This window comes from Harpia harpyja, chromosome 3, assembly GCF_026419915.1.
Source record: "Harpia harpyja isolate bHarHar1 chromosome 3, bHarHar1 primary haplotype, whole genome shotgun sequence".
In the NCBI taxonomy this organism is placed as follows: Eukaryota; Metazoa; Chordata; class Aves; order Accipitriformes; family Accipitridae; genus Harpia; species Harpia harpyja.
The window spans coordinates 44,200,670-44,217,801 of record NC_068942.1 but is presented as its reverse complement, the minus strand read 5'-3'; the positions used below and the strand labels follow the sequence as shown (position 1 = coordinate 44,217,801).

General features: G+C 44.9%; 1 protein-coding gene across 6 annotated transcripts in view; it reads left to right on the top strand.

The window, feature by feature from the left end:
- The window catches only part of SMOC1 (SPARC related modular calcium binding 1), a 139,121-nt gene that overhangs the window by 96,668 nt on the left and 25,321 nt on the right, over positions 1 to 17,132 (top strand). For 5 of the 6 annotated variants that reach the window (XM_052782337.1, XM_052782339.1, XM_052782338.1 and 2 more), the window contains exons 8-9: positions 13,726 to 13,918; positions 14,827 to 14,909. The exons of the other annotated variant lie outside the window; for it this stretch is intronic. In XM_052782337.1, coding sequence (XP_052638297.1) covers positions 13,726 to 13,918; positions 14,827 to 14,909 — 276 coding nt within the window. The remainder of the gene's footprint in view (positions 1 to 13,725; positions 13,919 to 14,826; positions 14,910 to 17,132) is intronic. 6 annotated transcript variants of the gene reach the window in all.

Here is a 17,132-nt window from a genome sequence, read left to right as displayed (position 1 = left end):
ACATAAACAAGGAGTCTGCTTTTAAGCCACCTGTATTGAGAATCAATGTAGTTCCTCCTGAGTCAGATTGTCAGGTGAGACCAACCGACATATAACAGGGAGGGCCTGCTGATTTGCCCTTAAAAAAGGAATATGGCAGTTTTGGTGGGATACACCAAAAATAGCCAAGGTTAGACAAAAGTTTGATTTGTTATTGGGATTTTCCTTTTTAGCAGTGAGGACTAACCACAAGGAGCTTGAACGCCTATGTTATTTTCCAGAGTGGGGAGACAGTGCGCCCATTTGTGTTGAATGTATAGTTATTTGGAGTTGGAGCAAATTTCCTTGTGCCTTGGAAATGTGGAACACTGCAGAGACCAGGGAGTTGCAGGTAAATTCAGATGAGGCTCTTGAAAAGCAAAGCACTGTTTTGAATAGGGACAGTTTCTCACCTGTCCTTTATCCCATCTTCTCAGCCTTATTCCTTAGCTATCTTGTTCTACTCATGGTGCACAGCACTCCCCACCTCATTATTTAAAGACATGTGAGACCATGGGCTTCTCCATCTCCTGCTACTTTTCTCTTACTTTCTGCTACTGCTAAACTAGTTGTGTCCTGGTTTCGGCTGGGATAGAGTTGATTTTCTTTCTAGTAGCTAGTATGGTGTTATGGTTTGGATTCAGTATGAGAAGAGTGTTGACAACACACTGATGTTTTCAGATGTTGCTAAGTAGTGTTTATACTAAGTCAAGGATTTTTCAGCTTCTCATGCCCAGCCAACAAGAAGGCTGGAGGGGTACGAGAAGTTGGGAGGGGACACAGCCAGGGCAGCTGACCCAAACTGGCCAAAGGGGTATTCCATGCCATGGGATGCCATGTCCAATATATAAACTGGGGGGAGTTGGCCTGGGAGGTGTGGATCACTGCTCAGGAACTAATTGGGCATCGGTCAGCGAGTGGTGAGCAATTGCATTGTGCATCACTTGTTTTGTATATTCCAGTCCTTTTATTAGTATTGTCATTTTATTATTGTTATTATTATCATTATTAGTTTCTTCCTTTCTGTTCTATTAAACTGTTCTTATCTCAACCCACAAGTTTTACCTTTTTCCTTCTGATAGTCTCTCCCCATCCCGCTGGGGCGGGGGCGGAGGGGGGTGCAGGGAGTAAGTGAGCAGCTGTGTGGTGCTTAGTTGCTGGCTGGGGTTAAACCACGACATGTGTTAGTTCCAAACTGACTGGCTGTCTCTCCATGCCGGTTGTGTTAATGTTACTGTCCAAATGTCTATTACAGGATTGTAGGCTCTTCCCCAAAATCCGTGGCTGGTTAGTTTAGTCAGGACACCAAGTGGAGGAGATGGGTGGAAGCAAAAGTTGATCTCACTTTAGCAGGAAAGGTTGAGAAGGGGAGGTAGCCAAGCACAATTGTGCTTTAGTGACATCTGAATAACATGCTACAGTGGCATTGGAATTGAAGAATTTTCGTGCCTGGGAATGACATCCTAATGCTGACTGCAGTCCTCCTTGGTGAACATTTTGGTGCTTCTGTCTCCTCTGAGCATAACACCTCGGAGTAGTGGCTTTTGAACTTCCCCATAGCTGAAGAGGAAAAAAGAAGTGTCAGTAATGATGTCACGAGCAAGTGTTCATGGGAGGGAACCAATGAGTCAGAAAGCTTTTGCCTTTTCTACTATCTTCTGTTAGTGTGTCCTCCTTGGCTCTTGTCCCGCATCTTGAGTCAGTGCCTCCCAACACAGTGCTCCTCTGACCTGTCGAAACTATTGGGCTAAAATGTGTCACTTGACTGTCCCACCTGCCAGAACTATTTATCTTCAGACCTTTGTACTAGTCCTCCCACCCCTTTTTTTTTGTGAGGGTTTGTTTTGATTTGGTTTTGAATCTATTTTAATTTAGGTTCTGGCTTGTTATCAAAAGAAGCAATCTCAGGAGAAGCTCCTTTTGAGTATGATATGAAAACTTACTAATTCCATTACATTTTCACAGCAAATCTCTATGCTCTTCTCTGCTGAGGTCCTGCTTCCTTGCAAGCCAAAATGTGATGTTTCTCCCTTACTTTCTATCCCTTCTTTCCCTCTGGCTCCATCTGTGGTTCCACCACCCCTTCCTGTCTTGACTGCTGCTTGGGAGGCCTCTGTCTCTTCCTCCCTCCTGGAAGTTCTGAGAAGGTACAATATACATGATGCCCAAGTGTGATTCTCCCACGGTCTCAGTGTGACAGGTGTGGTGAAGAAGGGAGTATGTAGGGGAGAGCAGAAGCAGTGAGAATGGAAGAATCTAGGATCAGGACCCTTACCAGACAGCCAGCAAACAAAGTTATAAATAACATGCCATTGGGGACCAGTTAATCTGCTCTATGAAAAGGTGCAAAGTATACGAGTGGGAAAAATAACATTGTATAATAATCGGCATGCAACCGTAGGTGTTAAACCATATGCAGCTAGGCAAATAAATGAAGCTCCCCCTGAGCGCTGTGTGATAAATCATTCCCAAAGAATTCAGTCACTTCCCCCTCCCTATCCCCCAAAGAAAGAAAACAAATTACTCTAGACATGGAGTCATAACTGCTACTCTACAGCTGCCAGTTAAGGCGAGTGGACAGGGAGCAGTAGGAGAGGGGCAAAGATAGAAGAAGCTGGGGTAAAAGGGAAAAAACCCAACCCTGCATTTAAAACCACTGAGAATTTGGAGGGGAGAGGAAACAAAATAAGCTCCAGCACCAGACATTACCTGGACATACAGGGACAAACAGAGAATGGAGAGGTCAACTTTATGGAATTTGTTTTGCTTTGTAGCAGAAGCTGGTTCATATTGAAGGGGTTTCATTGATTTGCTGAAGTAATTCCTTAGCAGCAAAGTGCTCCTTGCAGTATGTAATAGCAGTGTTCGGCACAGGCTTGTATGTGGATCTGCACTTCAGACATGCATTTGAACATATGCTGACGCCTGCAGATAGACTACACATATTGACTCACCTTCCTGCCTCTCTTGAAATGTTCCTGTCAACTTCACAAGAAAGATTATAATATTTCTAAGGTGCCACAGATAAGGAGGTCCCGTTTCAAAGTAACGGCTTGACCTGCGCTCCTAGATTCCCTCTGGAAAATTATTAGACCTAGACTTCTCCTGAAACCAAAAGCCCTGGTGGGGCTTGCAAGTGATTTGCAAGGAGACAACTGAAGAAAAAAAGGGTTCAGTGGTACACAGATCAATGTATCCCTACGAGTGTCTGCTGCCCCCAGCATTGTCCAAGGAGGCCACGGATGTCACCTAGTAGAGCACAAGGCTGTGAGGGAGCAGAGCTGCATTCAGAACTGCTAGAAAACCCTACCCCTCCCATGAAGGCTTTCTTCTTCTGGTGCGAGGCTTAGGGTGAAGAGGTTCTCTGCTTTGGTGGGTCTTGGAGGTGGAGTGAGTAGATAAGGGAAATGTATGAGGCCCTGCAGGACTATCAGTAGGCCTTGTGGAGCAGCAGCATGGGACATTTGAGGAAAATGTCATAGAATTGTAGAATCACTTAGGTTGGAGAAGACCTTTAAGATCAAGTCCAACCATTAACCTAGCACTGCCAAGTCCACCACTAAACAATGTCCCTAAGCGCCATGTCTACACATATTTTAAATACCTCCAGTGTTGGTGACTCCACCACTTCCCTGGGCAGCCTGTTCCAATGCTTGACAACCCTTTTGGTGAAGAAATTTTTCCTAATATCCAATCTAAACCTCCCCTGGTGCAACTTGAGGTCATTTCCTCTCGTCCTATCACTTGTTACTTGGGAAGAAAGACCAACACCCGCCTCGCTACAACCTCCTTGTACGTTGACAGTGTTCTCTTCACTTTCAAACTGATGTCAACATACTTGTGAGCTGTGTTGTAAGACTACTATGTATGTTTTGGGGCGGGGGGAGGAGAGGACATGAGTAAAAGCTGCCATCCTCATGTTCCCTTTCTCTTTGTGGTCATCTCATTTTTGCATTTTGCCAGACCACCAAAATAAGAAAGTGGTCAATGGGAACCAATGAGTACATTTTGTGGTGCGGTTCAGGGGTGGCTAAAACTGCATGCTTTTCAGGCTGTTGAAATGGTGTGCAAGTTGCTGGAAAGACCTCTTGGTAGAAGGTCCCAAGGGTTGTCTCTGAAGAGTCAGGAAAGAAGGCTGGCCGGAGAACCCACCTTCAGAGCCAAACAGAGAGATGTTTAAAAAGCAAGGCAGCATTCAATCTCCTGGAACACATGAGGGAAGAAGATGTGTTAAAGTGGCTACCCTGAGTCTGGGTGAATGGAATGGCATTTCTCTGGTTTCACTAGTTCTAATGCAGGGAGGTCTGTGATCCTGATGGTGTCATCAGTCTCCCACCTCATCTTAGGCTCATTGAACAGGCTCTGATAGCACAAAGCTGCAGCTTCTCTCTGGAGCTGGGACCCCCAGAATGCATGGGGTCCCACAGCTGGAGGGACTGTTGCCTGTGTAAGGCTCCAATTCAGAGAAGTCCTGCTGGAAAGAACTCTAACCTCAGCTATAGTATCACTCTGTAGTCCTTCCCTTGTCTTTCAACCCAGAGCGTGGAAGAGGGCTACCTCCATCTCACAATACCACTGAAGTGGGAGCAGTTTCTTTGTCCTGTGGCTGATGTCTGAATCCCATGTTATGTTGTTGAACTTCCAAAGCCTGAACATTTTGCCCAGAGACAGCTGGCTCAAGCTGAATGTCCAAGAGTGAGTGCTAGTACTCCTGTCAGAGGCAATTCCCTCTGCCTCCTCGTAAAGTGCTAAATACTATAGGGAAAAGGCTGATCTGTCATTACATGAAAAGACTCATCACACTGTAAACCTGTCCCTCTTCCCCCCCCTTTTACTCACCAGCAGCATCATAAAAAAAGAATATTACTGTAGTTAGAAAGACCAGTCTGAAATACTTTTTACCTGCCTGTGCCAGTTTTCAAAAGCTTTCTCTTTGGTGTCCTATAGTTATACACTTACAATACTGCAAAAATAGTGTGCTCGTATACTCCAGGCAGCAGAGGTAGGCAAGTTCTCCAACAATTGCTGTGCTAGTTGTTCCAAGCACTATTAAAAAGAGGTGTGGAAGTGCAAATAGTTTCCCAATAATGTTAAGGCTCCAGTGGAAACACCTATGGCTTCTCATTTTATTGAATAGCATTCCTCAGTGTGGAAAGAGTGCAGTGAGAAAGGAGTACAGGGAAAATGAATGAATGTGTTCAAAGGCAGGTGGCTTATCTCAAAGCTAGTTATGCCACAAGCTAACAGCGCTTAGAAACTATGTGAAATGGAAAAGGGGAGTTAGGGAAGAAAAAATGCAGGCTCTGGGTAGCTTCCTCTCAAAGTCACAAGGGCAGTCTAAGGTTGAAAGCTTCTCTACTGATGAGGAACTGTGCTGATGTAAAGAACTGAAGAGGGCTGCATTTTGGTGGCAAACTTTCTCTGCTCAGACTGCAGAAACTGTTGTCGTTGTGAAGGTACTGCCCAGCGACAGCTGTCATACAGAATATGGAAGCCAGGTGCATTAGGAAGATCAGACCCCCAAATCTGGAAACTTAAACCAAATCAAATATCTCCAAGATTTTAGGCTGTATTTGCAAAGAGGTTGCCTCAGTCATCTAGGATCTCCTGGAGCTTCTCAGTCTGTGTGAGGAGAGCGGAAAAGACCTGAAGAGGTCCCATAGCTTTTTTTCCTCCCCGTTTTAACTCAGGGTCATATCGAGTTAACAGCAGCTCTGTCGTGTGTAACCTGTTCCTAATGCAGCGACAGGGATCCCTTTGTCTCTTCCATTGAGTGAACAGTTAATCACCAGAGCTTTTTTATATCAAACCTAAATCTCCTTTCTCCAACTAAGCTGACTGCTACTTGAACTACCCATGGGGAATTAAAAAAATGATCTATGACCATCTTTTTTTATATAACAGCTTTTATGTTTCAGAAGACTGAATGTCATCCCTAGACTAAACAAATGGAATTCTTTCAGCCTTTTCTCATAGATCAAGTTTCCTAGACCTCTGCCTGTTCCCTTTGCTCTCTCCTGCACTCTTGCCAAACAGTCCACCTCTCCCTCAAAGTGCAGTGCCCAGAGCTGAACACAGGGCTGATTTAAAGGCTCACCAGTCCTTAGTGCCTGTTTCTTATGTGAGGCCCCTGTCACTACATCCCACAGCTAGATTTACCTGTTTTCATTTTTTTTGTTGTTGTTTTCAATGTCATGAAGTTGCAGACTTTTTTGTGGTCTACTGAAGCTCCTGACCATTTTTTTCCAAGTCTTGCTGTCTCGCCAGTGATTTCCTCTCCATGCACTGGATTTCTCCTTGCTGGTTGTTACAGTTTATACTTGTAAGTTGTGATCATGCTGATTTAAAACCATTTATAAAGATGACTTTGAATTCTTTCCTGAATTTCAGTCTGTAAATTTGGTGCTATGTTCCATTAGCCAAATTGGTCATTTAATTTGATACAAGATAAGTCTTATGATCACTTTCAATACTGAAGAAGTGTTTCACAGAGAACTTTTGGGACTTTTCCTCTTGGACCATGTTTTTCTTAACCTGCAGTGTTAGGCAACTATCTTGTAGTGATTGTATGTAGTCTACACTTCCCTCGTTTGCTTATGAGAATGACACAACTTTTACTCTAATGAACCAGAATTTAATCGGAGCTCCGTTTAATGCATTATGTATGAACATGCAAATATTTGCATTTTTTTGCCAGGATGATGTACTGTAGCCATAAAAAAGGTATTGTTCTCTTTCTGCCATCCTTCAGCTAGTCTGGCTACAACTCTAGGAGGGCTAGGACTGTGTGACTGACTGCTTGAGAGATGGGCTGGTAGAAGGAGTTCAAGCTCTGCCTGAAAGACAGTTCGGTTAGAATTGCAGGGACAGGTAGCTTTCAACTGGCAGGTTTCAAGATGCTCAGGTGGAGAGCTTTATTCCTGTGTAGTTTGGAAACCCGGTGGAGCGGACTCCTTTCCTAGCTGGGCAGCACCCAATGCCCACAGGTTCTGCAAAGCGAGCACAAGTTGTGCATCAAAAAGTCCCTCAGCAAGTTCACTCTAATCCCTGGGACAGTGCTTCCTTCAGCCATTCCTCCTTATTTCAAGCTAGAGGGTAGGTACTGAATAGGCTTCTCATCACGTAACACTGGGAGGAGTGCAGTGCAGCTTTATCGCTTTGAGCAGAAGGAAAATGGTAGAGGAAGGACGTGTTCCTGGATAGCTGAAGTTTAATGAGCCACTTGGAACAATGTATTTTTAAAAATTATAAGCCACCTGTTAAACCTCTGCGTTGTACTTGTTCAGCACTGGAACGTGTAGTAAGCTCTGCTTCCTCTGTAGCCTATGCCTTGAGAAATGAAATTGAGTGAGTACCAAGGTAAAGCAAGGACTGCTCAACTGGTACAGTCTGGGAGCACCTGTAAGGTTTGTTTTATTCTTTACCTTTACATTAGCCAGAATACCCTGGAAGGGCCACAGTCCCAGACAGAAGAGGGTGGAGCGGGTAGCAGTGCTGATGACTAACAGAGGCGTGGAGAGATTTATGCTATCCCCATGAGCCGTATTTGCTCAGCTGTTATTGTGCTCCTAGTAAACACAGAAGGGGTTGTTCCTCTCCCTTCACCCACAGCCCTGCTCGGGGGACCGGCAGCTAGTGCCTATTCACTGCATTGCTTTGCTAGTCCTACCAACCCTTGTGCATGTCCAAACCCAAGGCTTTTCCAATTCTTTTTACCCCCTGAGGTGCAACGGATGCAGATTTGGGCTGCTGATACTTTCATTTGGGCTGCTGATACTTGCTCAACTTTCTCTGTGGAATGAGGCTGTTCTTTCTGCCCACAGCTTTTGTAAGCTCCATACTGGGATGAGGCACCTGTTCTCCTGGAGCAGACCTGGGTCCTGTTCACGTTAGAGCTCCCTTATGCAATGTAAAAGCACCTTTAAGCTGGTGTACATGCTACAATAAAATAACCAGATCAAGGCTCCTTTTCTTTGCCAGAGCAGCATAAAGACAGGCTAAATAAAAATGAGAAATTAACCCTGTTTGAATTAAGCTTCCCTGGGAGACAGGCAGACACTTTCTCTCACTTAGAGGAAGTGTGAGGCACAAAGACTCTTAGTCCTCACTTTTGGGTTGGCACAGGATGTCGGTAGGAACTTGGCACTAGATATCCATGCTGCTGCCTTTTGTTCTGTGCTGCACTAGTTCCTCATGGAGGGGAAAGCTTGGAGTTGAACAAAAAAAATTTGGGAGAGGCATGTGTTTGATTTTTTTGAAATAGTATTTTGAAGTCAGGTCCCTGTTGCAGCACTAACAATGGGGTTGGTCAGGAATCCTTCAGTAAAAGACCTTTTCCTCGCCTTCTGATGAATGCTTGTTCATTAAAACTGAAGCTTTTTGTGGGAACTCCATGGGAAAAGTTTCCCCGGTCCAGACAGAATTTCTGGTCAAAAGAAATGAGAGAGGGAAAGAGAAGGAAATCTGCCCTGCCTGGCATAGCCTGTAGCTCTGGGGTTAGGCTACTCACATAGGTTCATCGGGGCTGGGCAGAAGCACAGAGGGAGGTTAGACCCTCTCTTTTGCCTGGTTTGGAAGAAGGACTCCTGTCTCTCAATGGTGTAGGGATCTCTCCAACGTGGTTAGCTTTGGTGTCACAGTCTTCCTCTTCTTTTAATAGGAAAAAAATTGGGTGCAGAAGAGCAATATTCAAAAAATAATCTGCTGTGGTTGGGTGGCATATCTTCCTTATATCCCACCCTAATTATCCATAGCATCCTCGCAGCCCCAGTGATTGATGCTTGGTCCTTTGGCTGTGATAGCTATGAGAGTTGTTACGTGTCAGGAGAGCAGCTGGGGGAGGCTGCCTTGTCCCCAGAGCAGCACGTTGGCTGCATCTAGCCATGCAAGCTGAGCATGAGAACTGTTAAGCACAAGCCTTTGGTTAGATGCTGCTAGACACCCTCTCTTCTCACCTTTGTAAGGTAAACAAACACCCCATCTCTTTAATAACCATCTAGTTTATTAGACAGTCAGATGAGTCCCTTACCTCATCCATCATTTTTATTTTTATTGTGCAGTCACTAGATGTATGTTTGAATGTGTGTACTTAAGGGACCAGGAATGAGAGACCTTTTTATGAATCTGACCATGTATTTCTCAGAAGGCCATTACTAGGGGAAAATTGTTGCATAAATAATGTACAACTGCAGATGTCCAAGCCATGCTTTTCTGCAATAGCTCATGGCTTCAGAGACAGTACTTTTTTTAATGTTTTAAGCAGTGTTAGAAGCAGTCAAGAGTAAGAAGGAACAAACAGCATTTTAGAGCTGAGCAGTTAAATGGATATTTCTGCCAGTGATTCTCTCCTTTGTGTGTGCATGCATTCCCTATCTTTTTTTTTGCTGTCATTGGATTTGTTGTAATCTAGGTTTGCTGTCTCCCAAAGGTTTCGCTCCCCAGCAACAGCAAGTTGGCAAGTGTTACTCAGCTTCTTTGCTGATGGTTGTCTTAAGTCAAAGCAGAGATGGCAGAAAACAGGGGAATGTGACAGTGCCTTAAAAAAAAAAAAAAAGGTTTGTAATATTATTGTTGGTCCTGGGAAGGCTGTTTGTGTCCCACTGACTTGCTGTCTTAAATATTCTCTCTCTAAATGTTTAATATAGGGAAAGAAGGAAAACCTTTTTTCTTTATCTTTCTGTGCCTGCGACCCCCATTAACTCAAACAGGGAGTAGGCTTTTAAGTACCCTGCATGTATAATAAATATACGCTGCTTTCTAAGATGACAGCTTAATTTCATAGCTGGCATTAAACTTTCTAGCTTGGCCATAGGCTTTCACTATCCTCCATAAACCTAGCCTTGGCAACAACAGCAAAGTTTCCAGTAAGCAGTCTGACTGGAACAGCCTGACTTCAGTGTCCTGGAGCTGGGATAGCATTTGATGGTCCCTTCATTACCCACAAGACCATCTTTCAGGGTGACAGTGTATTCAGTTCATGCCAAGTCCCATACTAGGGAAGCTGATGGTACGGATTTCCCAGCTGATTTTGCTGGCTGTTGAAGTACACCCTAACTGTTAATATTCCTGTTTATTTTTTAAGGGAATTAAGTGCTGTTAGAGTGGTAGCCTGGCAGAAAGAGCCTCTCTGGGGGCTAGAGCTAGTTATTACTTTCTTCTGCTTAGTAGACAGATGTCACTGAAGGAACTTTCCACAAGGCTGTTGTCAGAGCCTCCATATATTGTCAATGTGTTTGCTATTCTGATCCCCTCTAGCTCAGGGAAGGTATGGTGGATCTGGAAAGGGTTCAGAGAAAGAACTGGGTCAGCTGGGACTCTTCAGCATGTAAAAGAGATGAATAGGAATCTGCAAAGTAGTGAGAGGCAGGGAGGGAGACTGCAAACTGTTCACTGTTTCATCCTCTGGAAGAACTAGGGTGTCAGCAAACAAACCTAGTTGGAGCCAGGTTTAGATCGAACCAAAGAATGTGCTGTGTTCCACATGCAACATGTAGTCAAGCCACAGAACTAGCTGCGGGATGTCATAGTCAATAAAAGTTTATGAAGGGAGACATGGCAAACTGGTGGAAGGGAAAAACCATTGCCACTCACTAGATACAAACTCCATGTCTGTCTCTGCAAGTTTCTGATCCACAACTGGTTGAGACATGAAATACATGGGGGAAAGAAGTATATGCTTGTCCTGTTCTTCTGTTCTCCTCTAAGCTTCTGCTTTTGGCCATGGCCAGAGGTGAAACAGACAAGTTGGGCCTTCGGTTTGTCCCAGTATGTCTGTTTTATGTTCTTCAGGATATAACAGAATAGATGAGACTTTCATAGTGGCTACTTCTAGATGTATGCTAGAAATGAGAAAAATCTGATCTCCCTACTATTTCAGTTGTACTGCTAATGACGGGCCACTGAATACTAGTGACGATGGCGGATTTTGCATCATTACGTCTATTTGATGTCAACTGAACAAAACCTGTAAGATTTGTTTCACTCAGCCTTTAAACACCCTTCAAACAGGAGTGACTACCAATTAGTTCTGTGTTCTGGTAGTAAATGCTGTGACTATTCAATTCCCACAAATTTCTGTTAATATGTGCAGAGAATTTTTTGCCATTTTTTATGGCATAGTACAAACGTGTGTCTAAGTATGTACATTTATTCTGTGTAATTTGCATACCTAACTGCAAGTGTATGTAAAATAAGATACTAACTCATTCAAAGACATTTATTCTTTCTTTTTTTTTCTTGGTTTCAATAAAAGTGGCATATTTTTTGTTCTGACACACAAAAAAACCCCACTTTGGTTTTTTCAGAGTCATTTTTAGTGCTAGTTTTGCAAGACTCAAAGGACTTGAGAGACCTTGGTTTGACTTTGTGCACTCAGGAAGCCTTGGGGATTTAGATAGAAAAATTCCTGGAATGTAGTTCTCTTCAGCAGAAGTTTTTTTTCTTTTGCTTATTATATAAAATGATGATAGGGAATTCTGCACCTGTTTTTGCTTCCCCAAGCTGCATAAATGATCCTCCTCACCTGAGGGCCAAGGTGTGAATTACTGTTGGCAGACCGTGGGTAAGCGGGGGCCCCTCGTGATGTAAGTGGTTTGTTAAGGAGCCTGCAGACCTCTTGCTCAATGACTTCTCTGTCCACGTACAGCTTGGGAACAGTCGTGGGGCTTTTTTTTTCACATGTGAAATCTGTCAGCAAAGTGAAGTCAGCTTAAATATCAGCTGAGGCTTGAGCTCCCTTTCGGTTTTTGTTGACTTTATCCCCTCCTGCTCCTTCCCGATCAAGTTTCTCTCTGCTTGAGTCAGACTTGCCGACACTTAAAAGTTTCTATTCTGTGTTTTGGTTGTGTGGATTTGTGTGGCAAAGTTCAGGTGCCCTTCACATTCCCAGTCTTGACCGTGATCTGAAATGCTGAGGAGAGGGAGACCGTTCTGGGTCTCTGAGACTCTTTAGCTGCTACAGTTCAATTAGAAACCAGTAAAGGTGCTTCTGGTACCCAAAGCGTGCTGTACTCAGGTGACGCTGTGCAGACGTGCTGGAGTTTTTTGTGTTGTACCTGCTGCTACCAAGCTGAGGAATTCTAGCTGTGAATTGGCACCCTTTCTGTTCCCCAAATACAGAACAAAAATTACTCTCTGCACCAGAATTTATCACCAAAATATAAGATGTAACTGATGGGGTACAGACAGGCAGGCAAGATACACGGAAACAGTGAGCGTGTGTTAGTTGTGTGCAGAGCCTGTCCTGGGGGCAGGATGCTGAGGTCATGCCATGTCTGCTGGCTGACCATGCAAACATCTGCAGGTTTGGGATGAACCTGTGGTGTCATTGCCTGTCAGTGTTGAAGCATTTTATGTATTGAAAGCTTGAGGGGATTCTTGGCTGTGGCAAAGAATTTCAGATGATGTGGCTTATTTATAAAAAGAAAAGAAAAAACACACTAAACTGCAAGGGAGAGGAAAGCTAGGGAAGGAGAGAACAACTGTTCCTGCTTCTGTTTTTTGTCACTCTCCTAAGGATAAAAGTTAGGAGTTACACTGTTGTCTTTTTTTACCCTAGACTTAGACATGTTTTAAATCCCGTGATCAGCTGCCTGGACTGCTTTCTGTCCTACATGCACGCTTTTTTTCTCTCTGTGATACCTTCAGTGGTTTCTAAAGTTTAAATAATTTTCCTACTCCTCAAAGGGCCAGAATGTTTGAAGACTTGTAATTGAGAACTTCCGGCTGTTGAGCCAAATAGGTCTTAACGTCCCACAGGTACTCTGTGCATCTCTTCCCCTTTTAATGGCTGGTCCATATAAGAGGCAGCAGCCTGGCACCTCTCCATGCATCCGTCACTCCTCTGCAGGCGGTGGTTGAAGAGGCAGCTCTAGGGTGGAAGGTGGAAGGCTGGCTGCAGAAGCCACTTCTGGGCTTCTTTCTGTTCTTTGGTGCATGCCATCTGTGTACTCTGTTCTCTGGTTGATGATGTCTTTGGAAATAACCTTATCTGTGTAATAAGCTATTAAGGGACAGGGTCCTATCTACCCCGTGGTAGGAAGCAATGTTGGGTTCCCTGTTTTCCAGGTGAAGACAAAGGTGGAGTGTGCTGGAGAGGTGATGGCAGTATAGGTAGAATGGGATATCCCATTCTGTTTCTTGCTGAGGTGTGTGCAGGTGCACCGGATAAGGCGGTGTTAAAACCTTCTGCTCCTCTTGGGATTGTGTTGGAGAGATGCTATTGAGAGGGAAGAGTGCATTGCAGTCTGGAGAAAGAGATGTGGCGTAGGGCAGGGTGTTTGCCCTCGTGTTTGAAAATACAAGTCACAATTTAGGATCTTTCAGTATGTGAAAACATCATCTGGGAAATGCTTACCCCGTGGCTGCAGCAATAGTGAATTATTGTTATCTGATAGCTCTGCTCCAAAACCTAGGTGAATGGGAACAGTTTTTCCTGCTGTTCCTGGCTTGCCAGGCACTTGGCAGTCAATGTCTATAATCCATAATCTTCTTGTGTCACAGCTAAATGTAGGAGGAAGCTCACTACCCAGAGGTCCCTGAGTCCCTAGGGATGTAGTTACTGGTGTTTGCTGAGAAGGAAACAGACACAAAGGTCTCCTGATGTGAAGGATACCCATATCCTGCTGAGCTGAGGAAGGTGATCTTGATTTGATTTTTTTTCTCCCCCCCCCCCCCCCCCCCCCCTCCAACCTCCCTCCCATCTTCCAGAGAAAGTTCACTCCTGTGACCAGGAAAGGCAGAGCGCCCTGGAGGAGGCCAGGCAGAATCCCCGTGAGGGTATCGTCATCCCCGAGTGCGCTCCTGGAGGGCTCTACAAACCAGTGCAATGCCACCAGTCGACTGGGTACTGCTGGTGTGTCCTGGTGGACACGGGACGCCCGCTGCCTGGCACTTCCACTCGGTAAGAGCTATAGGCCTGGTGAGATGCCTGCATGGAGAAGATGACTTATAAAAAAAATACTGTAGCTATATCAGATAAGTTCCTACTTCTAGAGCAGTCAGCTCTGTACTACCTTCCCTAGAGCTCGCAACGCTCTCTGTGATGTTCCCTATTGAATGTTACTCTGCAGCTCCCTCTCTGTAGGAGTTGGTGCATAGTAACTACTGCCCTTACTTTCCTGAGTGTTAAGTATTCAAGCCAATCAGCCTTTTTTAATCTGGCTTGCAGCTTTTGGGCAGTAGCAGGAAACAAGGCTTTTCTCAAGAGTACAGATCAGGGGCATGAGCAGTGAAAAGGCAAGTGGCTTTGGTGCATTATCCTCTGCTTTATACTTCCATGCTGCAGCCACTTGGACCCTCACCAGTACAGATTTAGAAGACTGCTTGGTTGTACATTCATGGATTTTAAACCAGTGATAGATTTTTCTTTAAGTTACTCTGTATCTTAAAACTGCCTGGGGAATCTTTTCTCACTTGGGCTTTGGAGACAAACTGTGGGTCTGGCAAATTATAAAAACAGGCCAGTAGGATTTGGGACCTAAACTCTGCTAGATACAGTGATTCTGCAGAGCGTGGACAGCTTTGAAAAAAAGCTCAGCCTGTGCCTACAAGAGTTGGAAGAGGGCCTTGTGCTGTTTGTGGGTTTGGGTTGGTAGCTGGTACTGGACTTCAGAGTATGCTCTTCTTTCTCTCTCCAATTCTGCTGCTGTTACCAACTGTCCATAAACAGACAGATGCTTGAGAATAATATTTCTTCTGCAGATTTATTGGTTTCCCCTGCAGTAAGCAGATAAGACACAACCCCTTAGCAATGATCTGATGACACTAAAGCTATCACATAGTTTAGCATCTGCTGTTCTCCTTTTTCAGCTATGAGACCCCAGTGTGTGAAAGCGATGCCAGATCGAAGAGCACAGAGATTGATGATCCATTCAAGGACAGAGAACTTCCAGGTCAGAGAGGAACGAGATCCTGTCTCTGCCTTCTTCCCTTGTCCCACCTTGGGACTCTTAAGGGGCCAAGAATATTGTTGAGGAGATGCGGGATTTCCCTCACCACGCATGTTTTACCATGGGTTTTATTCTGTGTTATTTTGGATCACCTCCAGTGTCAGCAGTGAATTGGAAAAGGCTGGGAGTGTCCTGGGGGACGGTTTATTGCCTGTCTGCCCTTTGAAAACATGTCTGGGATCAGAATTTTCAGGAAAGAAACTGGGATGCCTGGAGGTCCCGTGGGGGAAGAATGGGCTCAGCATTGAAAGTTCTTCTTCAAAGTCTGGCCAGGACAGGATTCTTTCCATTTAGCGGGGATTTTCAGCAGCTTGGTGCCCCCTGAGCAATGAAAGAGGACACAGCTGGCAATTGTCAGTGGACCAACTGGCTCCCTGACACTGCATGGACCAGGCAGGGCAGCGTTCCTGGTGCACTAAGGTCCCTTAACTCATGCTGGCTCCTCACTTAATTGGACTTTATCCCTTATTTTCTGCCTGTGACCTGCTTTATCTCCCATTGCTGCTTGTTTTATATTCTGCTTTTTCCTCTTAACAGAGTGACAAGCCATAATTTACTGTTTGCCTACCTTGTTTCCGCTAGGAAGATGTGCTGGGCATAGGTGTCTGTGCAGCTCTTAAAAATGCTATTCTACCTGCCTGTGCTGTTTTTGCCTTCCCGACATCTTCCTAAGGAGCAGAGTGAGTGTGCCCTCACTGACAGGTCAGCCGTTGCTCTTCTGGATGGGGCTGACTGCTTGAAAACAGAAGCTACAGTGGGTCCCTCTCCACCATGAGGGAGTGGTAGAGACCAAGAACTCTGCAGAAAGAGGTGTTAGCCCTGGATCCCCTTCATTTTCTCCTGGCCCTTTCTAGGGCTAGCATAAAGTGAGTTGCCTCTGAGCAGGTTAGCAAAGGAAATGAGATTTGTTCCAGATCTGCCTTCTGTGTCTCCTAATTCTTCTTCTGCCAGCTCCTGACCTTGGGCCCCATAGCTTTCTGCTTAGCAACTCTGCCCTCAGCAGGGCTCTCTTCTATGCAGCTCCTCATTTTTCACAAGTCACGTAGAAATTTCCTATCTGCTTCCCTCTCAAATTTGAATGAAATTGGCCAATTGGTTCAAGTATTACTTCGGGGGGTAGAGGGAAGGAGAGGGAAACCAGCTAAATGATTGCATTAAGGCTCATTTCCTTAGGAAATCACGCTAAAATAGAATAACCTTACTTCCTTTCTTCCCTACCCCCTTCTTCCCTTGCTTTACTGCCTCTCTGTGCGCTTCCCCCCTGCCTCTCCAGAACTCCTCTGTGGAAATCCTTTTGCTCTTGGGCTTTTTCTTTGAGAGTCTCTTTCTGATCTCTCAGAAAGACAGTATGGTTTCATTTCCGTTCTCCCTGCCCTTCTGCACTGCAGCTAGACAAGGGGACAGGAACTGCTTGACGCAGGAGAGGACACATGATACTGTGTAGCTTAGTGGTCTGGTCCCAGCATCAGACTCCAGGAGAGTTCCCCTCTCTGCTCAAGCCACTTTTCTGTGCCTGAGTAAACTTTCAGCTCTGTGCTTGGCTGTATTGGCTGGCATGATGGTTCCTGTCACTGAAAATACCCTTGTCTATGGAGAGACCAGGAGATGGAGGATCTGATCCTGGTTTGTCTGCTTGAGAGATGCTGTGCTGCGTGATCTTTTGATGCAGACTTGAGGTTTTTTTGATTAGATGCCCTTGTATGCAAAAATTCACTGGTGAGCCAGAACTGCAGGGGGTGAGAGAGGATGTTTCTTTTTATTTTTTTCCCACTCTTATTTCTTAGCAGAACTGAATTTTAAGAAAACCCCCTCTTTTAATTTGAGACTGATCATTCCATTTGCACTCAATTCTGTAAGGGGGACCCCATACCTTATTCCTCTTCTAGAGGTTTGCCCATTCTTCAGACTCTCAGTGCTGCAGGCAGTGTGCTCCTTGACCTGTGTGAAGAGACACAGCAGAGGCCAAGGTGGGGGAGACATAAGTCCAGATCCTTGCACACCTACACATACCCTCTTCACAAACTGTGTCATGGCTGTGGCCAGAAAAAAGAAAAAAAGAAGGAAGGAAAGTGTTGCTTGCACATAGCAAATGGCAAGCTGCTAATTCCTGCAGACGGTGAGATGCTGAGGCCCCAGGGAGATGACTTCTAGCAAATGGTTTTTCAA